The following is a 14076-nucleotide window of genomic DNA, read 5'->3' as shown; positions in this document are numbered from 1 at the left end:
CATAATTGAACCATCCAATAGTGAAGTCTTTGTATGATTTTAAATAAGATGTTTGTTATTGTTGTGGTTGAAAAAGTACTATGTTGTATTGTGGGTGACTCCAATCTTAGTTCTGCTATTAAAAAAGCATATTCATAAGAAAAATATATAATTGAGCGTCAGACTACAAAGAGAAAGAAAGAAGAAAATAAATTAAGAAATTACCTAAAAATTTGAGATATTTCAACCTTGCGTTTCTCTAATCTACGGTACTATGGCGTTAATTAAGGTATTAATAAAAGTGTCCAGAGAAGGTTTCTTTCACATTTGTACTTTTAGATATAAGAATGAAGTTTTTAATTTTATGATTTTGATTGCACACAATATATAGATTCACAAGCCAATGTCATTTCTGATGAATGATGAAGCTTATTCAATGTGCTATTTTTTCTAATTTTCAAATTTTCTCAATTTTCAACTTTGTTTTCAATCTGAAACTTTCTTTTACAAAGAAATTGAATTTGAAAAAAAAAACTATAAAAAAGAATGTATATTTATTTTTAACCTCATTATTCAAATTTTTTTTAATTAAATTTTCATATCATTTCATCTCAAATTTTAAATTGGTGTGAGTTTTTTCTTTAAACATCCAAAACTTTCATTTTTACTTAATTTCACTTGAAAATATTTCCGAACTTTATATTATTTTGTAGCTATTTGTCCATTTAAAAAAATTGTACTTTCACATCGACATTTACACAAACATTTACAATATATATCTAAATATTATCTTATATTATTGAAATGATGATAAAAAATAGTAAATTATATCGAGTCACATCAAAGTTTCATTATCTAATTATAATAGTTTCCATCCATTTCCATAAAGTTTTCTGAAATTGCTACCCATATCAATATTTTTACAAAATTGAGATCTTGATATTTCCACCGACATTGATATTTCAAAAATTTTAATATTGTATTTATAGAGATTGATCTAGGATTTCCCTAAACGGTGGCCAGCTCAATTCTTAGCTATTAGGTCAAATAGTTGGTCAACGAATAGAGAAGTGGTTGGTCCAATAGAGTTATATTAGTCGATCTTGGTCTTGCTTGACTTTGGATTTGACTTTGGATTAAGTGCTCAATTAGACATCTTAAAAAAAAAAAGGGTCAAAATATGAAATAACCCCAAATTTTGATCCTGTTACATCTCTTAAAAAAAAAAAAAGACTATTTGAAAAAAGTTTATTGGCATTTTCTTAGTTTAATATTTAAGGGTACGAATTCAAATCCTTGACACATCGATTGAAAATCAAGTTAATCAAGTTATGTCTTATAATAACTTAATTGGATAAGTTCAATGATATTTTATTATAGTTAAAAATAAAAATTATTTTGGGCATGTGTAAATAATCATCATCTTTAAGATACTTTAAATATGGTTTATAGCAAATTAAAACCATACTAGTTTTCATAGATTAGGTTTAATCTTTGTTTGTGATTTTCATGTTGCATTAAATCTATCTTAAACCACTAGTCTATTAACTTGATGCCAAATTAAATTGGCTATAGATTTAAAAGTACAAGTCAATGGATGGCAAGTTTTTCATCAACTTGCATTTTTCTTTAATTCATCACATAGGAATTGGTTTTTTTAAAAGCTACTTAGGAATTGAAATTTGAACTTTTGATAATTTGATCAAGAATATGATTATATGTCTTAATTAGTTGAATAACACTTAACTTGACTCATCAAGTTGCATTTGAAACTTCGATATAACTATCACAATCTTTTACTTCAAATCTGAGCAAGTGTTACAATAGTTATAATATCATTGATGAAAGAGATACAAGCTTCAAGCCACATCCGGTCCTGAGGTTCGGGAATAGTTACAATGTCTTAAACAAATTAGCTTCACACTTAGACTCCTAGTCGACAAAGACATCATATCATTTCAAAAGTTGATGATTCGATTAAAAAAAAAAAAGTCTACAAGAAAGAGTATTTATATCCAACTTTGAAAATGGTAAAGATAGAGAGATATGAGTTAAACAAATTGATTGAGATATTGATCAACAGTGGTGTATTTAACTTCTGGATACAATTTTGTAGCTTCCAATCCAACAGATGCTTCAATTTCTTGGTTGGCCTTATGATCTCCCTTCACAAATATTGAGTAATCAAAAGCTAGCATCAAATTCAATGGATATGTTGCCTCTGCACAAAAATTAACAAAATAATTACCAATAAATTCAATCTCAATAATCTCATTTTTTAATCCGGAGTCTAAGCTTTCTCCCTATATTCGAAGGCATCGATACCTACCATAAAATTCAATTCCTGGAAGACATCAAGAATTTTTATTATTAAACACATTCGATGGTTCGAACTTGAAACCTTTAAGCCAGAATGACTTAGAGACTCAAGCCCTTGCCATCGGGACTCTTCGGGGGCAAATTTAACCTATGTTAATAATTTTTTTAACCCTTTTATTTAATCAATATTTTCAAAATCCTAAGCTAACTAAATTTAAGATTTTAGTTGCTTTTTATTTTAAAAAATAATTGAAATAGATTATCATTTTTTTGTGGTCCAACAAAATAATCTAATAAATGGTAAAAGAATTAATATCTTTGTGGAAGAAAACTCGTCTATAAACAAATTTTAACATAAGAACTGAAATGAGTGTGCATGCATGCACGAATTAATGTACAAAAAAGAAATATTTTTTTAATAGAACAAAAATATAAAAACTAAGTGTAAGGACCAAGTTGTTAAAACTAAATAGTTATAAAAAAGGAAGTATACAAATTATTAGAAGAACCAACATATATAGGGACTGAAAAGTATTTTAACTTTTAAAAATTAGCAAAGAAATTTATTAGTTAAATTAAAAAAAATCATTTTTTTTTTTTGACAATATGTAGAGTGGGGATTAAACCTCTAACCTCGAGATTATTGTACGTACTTGATGCTATTTAAATTATGCTTATTTTGGCAAATAACTTTTAACTTTAATTTGTCATTTGTTTTAAAAAAATATTCACATCCTTTCAAAATTTATAATTGAAGTAGAAAAACCATTAGAATGTGGGACGAAAAGTTGACATATTTGGATGTTGCTCTTTTAAACTTAATCTAGACAAGTCGAAAACGAGTTAGAAGTATTTTTTTAAACCATATAATAACAAGGACCCCACCCACTATTCACTAATATATATATATTTAGAAAAAGAGAAAAAGAAAAACAATGAAATTATGTTTAGAAAAAACTAGGTCTACTTTTAAAAAATTGAAGACTAATTAAAAAGAAGAAACTTATAATCAAAATTTAATGAAACTGTACAATATAATAAATTTTTTGTGTGTCCAAATCTAACCTTGAATATTCTTCAATAATTGGTCTTCTGAAATGTAGGTTTTGTGAAGAGTTTTAGCAATTTTGTTTTCCCAAAGGGCCACAAGTTCATTGATTGAGAGGACATTTTGAGGGGGCTTAATGTAGAGAATTTTGTTCAAAGTTGTTGGATCATCCACTGCTTTAATGGTGTAGGTGGCAATGTCTTCTTCCTTGTTGAAAATTACTGAAAATTGACAAATTGAAACCAAACAATATAACTCATTATCTTTGATGTAGACATTTACCAGAAAACCCACTTGTAGACATTATGCTAATAGACAAAACACAGAGCAATTCAAAAGAGAATTTAACTATGCCAATCAAGCCAACTTAAATTGTCCAATAGTCTCAGTTTCCATCAAAATCAACGTTAAGAAGACGTTTGGGACACTGACTTAGTTATTATATAGTTAATGATTATTATAGTATGTGAGTTATAATAGTCTGTAATTTACGATAATCTATGTCTGGAGTATAGACTATTTTAGTTTGTACAAGAAATAGTAAATACTATAACACGGAGGGAGAGAGGACATGTAGGAAGTAATAGTAAACATGTAATAAAGAGGTATTTCAAATAGTTACTGTAGATAATTATATTATAGGTTATAAATAGTTGAAAACACCCCTATTATATTTGAGGGTTTTGACGTAAATGCTTAGAATAAGGGCTATATTACATTAATGTCTTGAATATTTCATTTTTTTTTTACAAAAAAAGCTTATTAGATTTTGTTTTTCCACCAATGTCAGTGCCTATTTACAATTTAGCCCTTGGTCCCACACACAAATATATATATATATTATATATATATAACTATGATTCTCTCTCCTCCATGCATAGACTTAGGGCTTCACGCTCATTAATGTTTCTTTTTAAAAAAGAAAAATCATTAACTCTTCCACTCCCTTTTCATCCTCCTCCCTTTCTTTTCTCCTTCCGGCGATTTCACACCCCTCCACTGTTGTCGTTCGTCCATTGGATTCGACCGCCGCCATCAACTGCCGTTCGCCAGTCCGCCGCATGTCCTCATTCATCAGTCATTCCCCTATCGGAATCGACCGTTCATCCTTGTTCATCAACCTTTTTCCATCATCATTGATTTTCGATCATCGAGGTAAGCTGATAGTCGTCTTCTCGTTGATTCCCATTCGTGGTTTGCTCCCTTCGTTTGTACCGTGCACCAAAATCCACCCGCCTATACAGATTTGTGGCTGCCATGGCTGAAGAAGAATAAAAGATGAAGATGGAGGGTTATGTGTTATCAACCTCTATATGAAGATGAAGAGATGAAGACGGACTTTATTCGTGCCGCCTATACGGATCCGCTGCACCAAGATCGAGGAGAACTTTTTTTTTCTTTTTTTAAACCCTAAATATATATGTTATAAACCCCAAGGGAATATGCATTCCTTTACTTGATATATGTGAATTATATACTGTTGTAAAGAAATTCGATTAAAAAATATATACCCTAAAATGGATATTTTATGTATAATCTCTTATATTTGAAGTAGACTATAATAGTTCACGCCACTAACTTCAAGTTGGGGTCCAAACAACTCCTAATATTTTTTAGATATATATATTTTTTCAGTTCAACGGTAGAAGAGATTTGAACGCTTGACCTAATTTAGAATATATACCTTAGCTAGCTGAGTCATGTTAACCGAAGTATTAACTCGAATGATCGTTAGTTCGTCATCTTCTAGTATAATCAATCTTTAGAATGATAATTAGTATCTAATCTTCTGAACTATTTTGGATTCATGGTTAATGTCTTATTATTCACTAAGTAAAAAAAGCGGGTTTTTTCCATTTTTTTCATCACAAAATCCGCACGTTAATCACTTAAATTAAAATTAGTTTGGGAAAATTCTGGCAACTAATTAAACCAAACCAAAACAAATTTATAATTCAATCTAATTTAAAAACCATGTAAAAAAATTGTAAGACAATTGAAATAGGTAGCACTCATAGGGTTAATAATTAATTAAGTGTATAACAACATTTTTAAAGAATTGCAAATATAGCAAAATATATCGGTGGTAGACTCTATCACTAATAGACTCTTATTAAGGATATGATCTATTATGGATAGACTCTTTTTAGGGATAACAATAGACTCTGAGAGCTGAATCTACATTTTCTATATTTACAAATTCTTTTTAATTGTGTTATATTTGTTAATACTTTGAGGTTGATTGCTATAATTGCAATTGCCCCTTAAATTAATTATAAGTTTAATTAACCTCACAGTCTTAGAATTGTTTCAATTTATAGGGCTTTAAATGTTAACAAATGTCTAATAAAACCTTAAACACTTTTATCTACTAATATATATCCTTGATGCTAAAAAAAAAAAAAAAAAAAAAAAATTCTCCGTGCTCCGACTCTCATTCCCTCTCCTTTAATTTTTATATTTGATTTAAAATGTCATGTCTGTTAGGATTTATGTCATAAATCTCGTAGTCTGTGTATTTTATAAACAAAGTATTAACAAATAAACAAATGTTTATTTGACGAGTAAAGTATTTTGCATTATTTACATAATTCAAAATCCAATAAACTAAGATTCAATGTTATTTAATGGAGCTTGAACAGTATGTAGTTGACATACAATTGGACTACGTTCAAGGAATAACCTAAAAAGTCTATAGTATATGGATAAGGTTGGGTACCTTATCATGGTAACATTGTGGATACAACTCATTTTGTAAATGTTACAAGAGTTATAAGTGTTACAAACGATTTGATCCAAACCTTTCATGTGATGACATATAAGTGGAGGTATCCTATATAGTGAGTCTGTATAAGACTGGACCACGAAATATAATCTATCTTTACAATACCGTTAAGTGAAGAGTTATATATTTCAAACGATAATCATGTAAATCGATCTTAATCCTGAGTGAGTTATGAACTTCTGTTCATAAGGGTCGTTCTTTGATTTGTATGGGCCTTAGCTGCTGACTCAATATGCCTATCATTCCAGGGACGATACCGCGTGAGGAGTTAGGAATATAGCTTCACGAGATGGAAATTCACTCATTTTCGTAGATTTTGAGCAAGAGTTAGAGCCAAAACGAGACTTAAACGAACCAAATTAGAGCTCTGTAGCATCAATTATGGAGAAAAGTGCAAAATTACCACAATGCCCTTGAAGAGTGTGGCTACCCTCCATGCGAGCATAACACTACACTGTAAGGTAGTAGCATCAATATCGTCTGCAGCGTTGTGATGCTGTATTATATTGGTGCGCTACGCTGTAGACCCAAGAGCCCCCTTTCTGAGAGTGTCACAATGCTGCATCTAGCATTGCGACACTACAAAACTCCAACAGAGTGTCCATGCGCGCTCGGTTGAGGGTAGCGTTGTTAAGCTTGTATTAGCGTAGCAACACTATGACGAAAATTTCTTTAAAATTGACCTAGCCGCCCACTCTTCCAAAAAAAGATGATTGGAGATTAGAATTCCCACACTTTTTTTAGATTTCTCCAATCTCTTCTTCCCCACTCAATTGAGACCTTGGTAGATTGTTATTTGGTTGATTCAAGCATGTATCAAAGCTAAGGGACTATTGTCTAGCTCGGGATTTAGGATTTATATCTTAATTTGTTCTCTCACGAGGTTATGAACAATTGTGGTTTGCAGTTTTAATTGTTTACTGAATTTTCTCCTCGATCTTATTAATTTGGTTGAATGTGTTTGAAATAATCTGACAAATTTATCAAGCACGTTTAATTCACAGTTATAGGTTTATACCTAACCCATAATTGATAGGTTCTTAGACCGCCAAGTAACGGAAGTTAAGTTAGAGTTGCATATTAATTTGACTTTTCCAATCGAATAGCATTTGTCTATTTAACTTAGGAGAAATTCGTATGGAATACCTGATCAGGTTGTTCCTAATTATTTTGTTCAGCTTAGCAATTACCCTAGATCTTAACGCCAATTAGTTTGCATGTTTAGGATGTTTTTCCCCCAAGCCTAAAAACTAATTTGATTAATTGGTCTTCCTTTTAACTTTTCTAAAAGAGATTGGCTAAGTTAAAACTAATTGAAATTACGAGGAACTTTTTTGATCAATCAATGATTGAGTAGCAAATTAGGAATAAATTCAATCTACCCCAAGCTAGGCTTTGTCTCATTGAATTTCCATTTACTCAAGCATCAAAATTTGCATTCGATCGTTACTGTTTTTAATTTAATTTTTTCGCAATCGATATCAACTCATCAAATCCTCCTCCCCCTATTGGTTACTCATAACAAGTAATTTAGTAGGAAAATTAATTGACTCTCTGTAGTTCAACCCGTTACTACCCTTAATACTATGAAATTAGAGTAGAAAACATAATAATTATTTGATTGGACTGAAAGTCTCGACAACTTTTCGGAAAGTTAGGTTGTGCTATATTTGGCTTAGCTCTGGGTGTTGGTAAGAGCAAGCTCTCGCAAGTAGTCTAGAGGTGGATGGATGATGGGAGTTTCAAGGTGGTACTTTGTTCAAGGGGAAGATTGTTAGGTGCAAACAAAGTTCCATATTGGTTAGGAAAAGAAGTGATCCATGATATATGATAAGTCAGGATAGTTATCTCTATTGGTATATGAGGCATCTTTGGTGGTTCTAAAAGTTAAATCACGAGGGCTTATGCCCAAAGTAGGCAATATCATAACATTATGGTGATAGGTAGAGGTTCTATACGTTGTCCTTATTAAAAAGTATTGGGTTTGGATTCATGAACTTGTTATAAATCTCAAGTTTTTGAACTTTTTTTTTTCAACAACTATAGAGTTGGTAACTAAATCCATCACCTTATAGGTTGATAATTAATATTTATCTATCGAACTATATTCAAGGTGACAAACCTTATATTAATACATCAAAATCAAGAAAAGGCACAAACAATATATAAATAGAGAAAAGAGTGAAGAAGTATAGTTACCCTTGGGATTTCCATCCCCTTGAATGACAACCTTGTCTCTAGGTGGAGCAGTGGCCCCATGCTGAGCCAATCTGGGAAGACAAAAACCATTGAAGTAATAAGACAAGACATAAGTGTAAGGGATTCCTTCAGCCTCCACGGCTCGACGAATTTTAACCTTTGCCTCGAAAATTGATTTGACTGGTCCAATTCCATGCACATTCTCTACATCGAACCCGAACTCCGAAGAGAAAAATCTCTGCACCAGTATATACTCATCATAAAATGATTTAAATATCCATCAATATACCCGTAAATCGAAATATTAAACATTGATAATTGAAGAACTTGTCCGTATCGATATCTGTCGATATCTTTTATAAATACACATAAACCAAAATAAATTACCATATATTAATCTCAATATGAATTTGAGTATTAATAATACGATCTCTAACTACCTAGTTCAAAAGTTTTTTTTTTTTTAAAAAAACTCAATTATTAATTTAAATCCGGAAGACCAAGCTTGCTTAGTAACCAAAGTTAGCTTGCTAATGCAAAAGTTCTTTCAGTTGATTGCACAAGTTTACCACTATTGTTTCATGCATTGGTGTACCTGACTTAATCATGGATATTTTTTTTGGTGGGTTAGGTTCTTGATCCCTAAGTTTTATAAATTTCTTTATTTATAGAAATATTCATCATTATTTTATCAATATATTTATTGATATATCCGTCAATTGAAATCTTTATATTGATATCGACATCGATATTTTAATTGTTTTGTGATTAAATTTTGTAAACAAAAATGCATGAAATGGCGAGAAATTTCAAATACGAGAATATTTCTATAAGCAAGTTTTTTAAATTTGATTAAATATCAATAATGTACTTTTGTTATATTTTAATCCACGTATTTTCAAATATCCAAATTTAATCTTTGTATTTTCCATAAATCTTAAATTAGTTCATTTTATTAATTTATTGTTATTTTTTTAAAAGGTAATAGTTATTAGCTTTTTTTTTCATAAATATAATTTTGGAAGCATTTAAGAGAAAAGTAATTTTCTTGAATGGAAATTATTATTATTATTTTGTTAAGTGTGGTAAAAATTCCTTAACTTTTTAGATTTGTGTCTATTTGGATTGTGAATTTTACAAAATTGATAATTAGGTTTTTGACCTTTCAATTTTATATCTAATAAGTCTCCAAATTTTATAAAATGTTTATTCAGTTTTTAAGCTTACAATTTTGTGTCTAGTAAGGTACTTGAAATTTTGTATTCAATAGATTCTTGATCTATTCATTTTTGTTTAAAATTGACAAGCCTACTAGACACATAATTGAAAATTTAGGCTTTCATTAGTCATAAAATTTGAAAAATTTATGAACCTATTGGACAAAAACTTGAAAGTTTTGAACCTAATATATAAATACCAAATTGAAAATTCAAACACCTATTATAGTATTACATATATCTTTAACTTTAAAGGTCAAATACACATGTAATTAAGAAGAAAGTCAGAAATTAAACTTATAATTTAATGTCGATTTTATAATCTAATTAATTAAACATAATTTTTTAAAAAGTTGATTAAGAAATGAATTTTCAAATGATGAGGAGATTAATCAACGAGCTTCTCAAAGGTTCCAAAGCTTAAGAATTATAAAAGATAATTAAAAAGGAAAAATTGTGAATATAAGAATGTATGACCTTTTACTCACAAAAGGTTATTTTCATTATTTTCAAAATTTAGATTAAAACCACATTAGGTATGTGAAAGTTTTAATTATCTTTAAAAGGGAAAAAAAAACATTTTGGTCTTGAAATTTTGGATTTAATTTACATTTAGTTCCTAAATTTTAAAGTATTACATGTTTAGTCCTTAAATTTTGAGTTTAGTTTTAATTTATTCCATACATTTCAAAATGTTATTATTTTACTCTTGAGATTTGAGTTTTGTTTCAATTTGATCCATAAATTTCAAAATTGATACTTAAAACCTTAATTTTTCACTAAATAATAACTTTTCATCTTTAGTTTTAATATCAATTAATTAATTTATAAGAATAAAAAAAATTATAATATAATTAAATTTTACTATTCTTCATCACTATTGACATTTAAGATTTAAAATTTCACTTCATAATTATTTTAAATTAGTTAATAGACAATCGTACTAATAACTGAAAATGAGAATTTAAAGAAAAATCAAAATTATAAATATAAATCTTGAAATCAAAATACCAAATTGAAAAAAAAAAAAAAAAACTCAAATCTCAGTAGTAAAATTGCATATTTTGACTAAATTAAAATTAAGCTTAAAACTTAACGACAAAATGCATAACAATTTAAATTAAATAAATGGAAACTAAATCCAAATCCGAACAAAAAAAACATAATTTTCCCTTAAAAAAATTAGTCTAAGCTTGAAATTTGTTCTAAAATTTTTTGAGTTGAGTTATAGTTTTGAAGGGAGTAAATGTTTACCAGACCTTAACATTGCCAGCTTCTTTAATGGCGGAAATGAGCTTATCTTGATCGCTTAATTGATTAAGACCGACCGTCGAAATCACCACATCCACTTCCTTTATCGCCTTCACCAAACTCTCATGATCGAACAGATCGCCCTGCAATAAACTCAATCCAAACATTTTTCTGTTTCTTTCAGCACTTTTTGCAGTTGCAACACAGATTATCCAAATACAACACCAAATAGAAATGAAAAACTTCATATACTGAAACTAATTTGATGAAATTTGAGCCAGAACTGGAAAAAAAGGATAGCTCGGAAGGTAAAGGAGCCAAATATAGTTGAGAGAGGGAAATCGATGTAAAGGATTGAGAAATTACAGAGACGATAATGACTCCGATGTTCTTGAAGCTCTGGATGATTTGAGATTTGGCTGGATCAGAGAGAGCGGAATCTCGGACGAGAGCGAAGGTCGGATGACCGGCCTTGGCGCTGGCCTCGACGATGAACTTACCGATGTAGCCGGTGCTTCCGACGACGAGGATTCTGCTTTTGGAAGCCATCGGATGAAGATTTCCGGCGAGGAATCGGTCGGACAAACCAGAGGCAGAGGCAAATCGAGATTGGGGAAAAAGATTGAAGAGAAGAGGAGGGAAAGAGAGTAGTGCCGATGGAAAATTGGCCCAATGTCACTAATATCTCCTTGTAAAATTTGAGGAGCAAAACTACACACCACACCAACTAGTAATGGGAGAAATTACACTATAATAATTAAATAATCAAAATAATAAAATATAACTATAGAAATTTATAGAAATTTAAAATTCTCTAAAAGCTCTCATTCTTCGATCATTTTTTAGTTTTTTCACCCATGTGTATATCTACAAAATGCACCAAATATCATTATTTAGAGGCATTTTAGTAAGTTGGAGGTGGAATGAATTGGAGAGTAATGATTTCTATATAAAAGTCACATGGTCAACATGACACATAAGGTGATGGAAGTACGATACATGGATTGTTAGGACATAAAGTATGGGCATCTAAATTACACATATTTTAGAATATTTATAATACTTCCCCTTGCCCATTATATATATATATATATATATATATATATATATATATATATATATATATATGAAATATGTCTCATTAAAATCTTAATAAAAAAACTCAATGGAATAAAAACCCTAGTGAAGGAAAAATGTATATATTTCATATAATTTGTACTTTTAAAAGAATACATTATACTTTCTCCCCCCTCTTGAAAACATCATTTGAGATCTCTGAGTCGCCACATTCTAATATTATGTACCAATTTTTCAAAGGTTGCGATAGGTGAAAAGCGCCTAAAAAGTGCTTTTCTTACCTTTAGATTTAGAGCTAATATTGCTAATTTGCGTAATTTGACGTGGTTTATCGAGTTAATTTTAGGAAACCAAGTTACCAGAACAAGTTGAGTTTATTTGGATGAAAATTGGTGCAATGTCTAAAAACAAGGGCTTCAGGACCATCCAATATAAGGAGAAGTGGAAGAGCAAGTTGAGCAAATGTTTTGAACAAAAAACCAAAGGAGCGTAAGGCTGTAGCATAGCTACGCTCCCCCATTATATTGAAGACCCGAGAACTAGAGAAAATAGGGCAGCGTTGCAATGCTGCTGGTAGCATGCTATGAACTGAAGTCGACTATTATTTATACTAGCGTTGCGACGTTGCGGGTGTTGCTTATAAAACGAGCCTTCTGCCATTATTTGAAAGGAGACGCAAATTCATGTTATTTTAAACCTAAAATTGAGAGAGGGCCATATAGAGAACAAAGCTATCACTGAGATTGACCCGAAACTCAACAACAAAGGTTCAAGAGATTGAGATTGTGACACAACAACAATGAAGAAAGATTGCATTATCTATCTATCTTTCTTCCTTGTTCTCTATGACGATTTTCTGTATTAGATCTTTACTTTTTATGAACATGAGTAGCTAAATCTCTCAATTCTAGGGTGTTGTCTTTACTATGAATTCAATTGATTAGTTATTTGACGTTTGAATCGATCTAAACAATTAATCCATATGTTAATAGTTGATTTGAATTTCATAGCGAAAGTGCACCTTGGAACCATTATCTCATTGAATTGTTAGTCTTATTTTCTTGTTTAATTAAGCTTTAGCAACAAACTTCTCTTTTCGGTTGTCCAAATAAAATTAACTTCAATTAATGATAGCTAATGAAACATTCTTCAACTCCAATCCCTGAGGACGATACCCTAATTGGGATTTTATTACTTTGATACGTACGTTTGTGTGTTACTGTCAAGTTTTTGGCATCGTTGCCAGAGGTTGACAATAGGATTTTTTTTGTTAATATTGTGAAAACGAAGCTAGTCTTAACTTGGATTTATTTTATTTTATTTTCATTATTTGTTTAAAATATTGTGAAAACGAAATCGTCAATCTAACATTTTTCCTTCGGATCCAAAAATCGAACGGACATTGAAAAGAGTCAGGAGGAATTTGTGGATTGAATTTGCAACAATGGGAGATCAAGTAGTGAGGACCATTAGAGATTATTTCCAGCAGACTGTTCCTATGTCACAGCTTGGAATCGATGAAACTCTGATTAATGCAAATAATTTTGAATTAAATCCTAGTTTGATTCAAATGGTGCGAGACGGTGCATTTAGAGGAGCATCGAATGAGGATCTGCATAACAAATTCGTGATTTCTTGGAGATTTATGGGACCATAAAATTAAATGGGGTTTCTAATGATGCTATTTGTTTAAGGCTGTTCTCATTTTCTGGCAAAAGATTGGTTGGAGTCATTTTGTCGATGATAAGATTGCATTAGAAATGATGATGTGCTAAAATAAATTATTCGCTGGATTGTAGCTATGTTATGCGTTCAACTATGTGTTTGTCACAAGTTTTCTTATATGAAGTCCAAGCATAAACAGGATATAAGTTTCTCGGTGAAAATCGATGTCGAACATAGGGACTCGTTTACTAAAATGTTTATGTGGTTAATGTGTTTGTGGGGAGAGCTAATCAAATTACAATGGAGGAAAGAAATTAAAGACATGCGACCATGAACCTGTGCAATGAAATTAACTAAGAAGCGATGAGCAACTTAAGAATGATCCCAAGAGTATTAAGAAAGCAGCAACTTTAGTTTGTAGTGAAAAATGAATGGAGAAAGAAGGGTTGGGGGAAGTCAATTCCAAGTTCCTAAATCTAACATTAAGGGTAATCTAGGTTCTTTGACATCGTTCATTGCACACCTCTTGGCTGCTA

The 14076-nt window shown here is 30.5% G+C and overlaps 1 protein-coding gene across 1 annotated transcript; it reads right to left on the bottom strand.

Moving 5' to 3' along the window:
- Window positions 1-1795: 1795 nt before the first annotated feature.
- On the bottom strand, window positions 1796-11630 carry LOC120077756 (phenylcoumaran benzylic ether reductase Pyrc5-like). Its single transcript, XM_039031758.2, has 5 exons — window positions 11165-11630; window positions 10807-10941; window positions 8331-8568; window positions 3364-3567; window positions 1796-2200 (listed from the first exon to the last, which is right to left on the bottom strand). Exons 1-5 carry the CDS (start codon window positions 11345-11347, stop codon window positions 2031-2033), a joined length of 930 nt encoding a protein of 309 aa, XP_038887686.1. The 5' UTR covers window positions 11348-11630; the 3' UTR covers window positions 1796-2030.
- Window positions 11631-14076: the final 2446 nt, after the last annotated feature.

Source organism: Benincasa hispida, chromosome 5 (genome assembly GCF_027475165.1).
Source record: "Benincasa hispida cultivar pf3 chromosome 5, pf3_genome.v1.1, whole genome shotgun sequence".
NCBI lineage: Eukaryota > Viridiplantae > Streptophyta > Magnoliopsida > Cucurbitales > Cucurbitaceae > Benincasa > Benincasa hispida.
This window is presented reverse-complemented; position numbering and strand designations above follow the sequence as displayed.

What these genes read in the sequence shown, in the direction of transcription:
- LOC120077756 (XM_039031758.2), bottom strand. Translation starts at nt 11,347, where the DNA reads ATGGCTTCCAAAAGCAGAATCCTCGTCGTCGGAAGCACCGGCTACATC. An exon ending in AAGAAGCTGGCAATGTTAAG is followed by an intron (nt 8,569 to 10,806) that starts GTCTGGTAAACA and finishes ATACTGGTGCAG; the next exon opens with AGATTTTTCTCTTCGGAGTT. An exon ending in ATTATTGAAGAATATTCAAG is followed by an intron (nt 2,201 to 3,363) that starts GTTAGATTTGGA and finishes ATTTTTGTGCAG; the next exon opens with AGGCAACATATCCATTGAAT.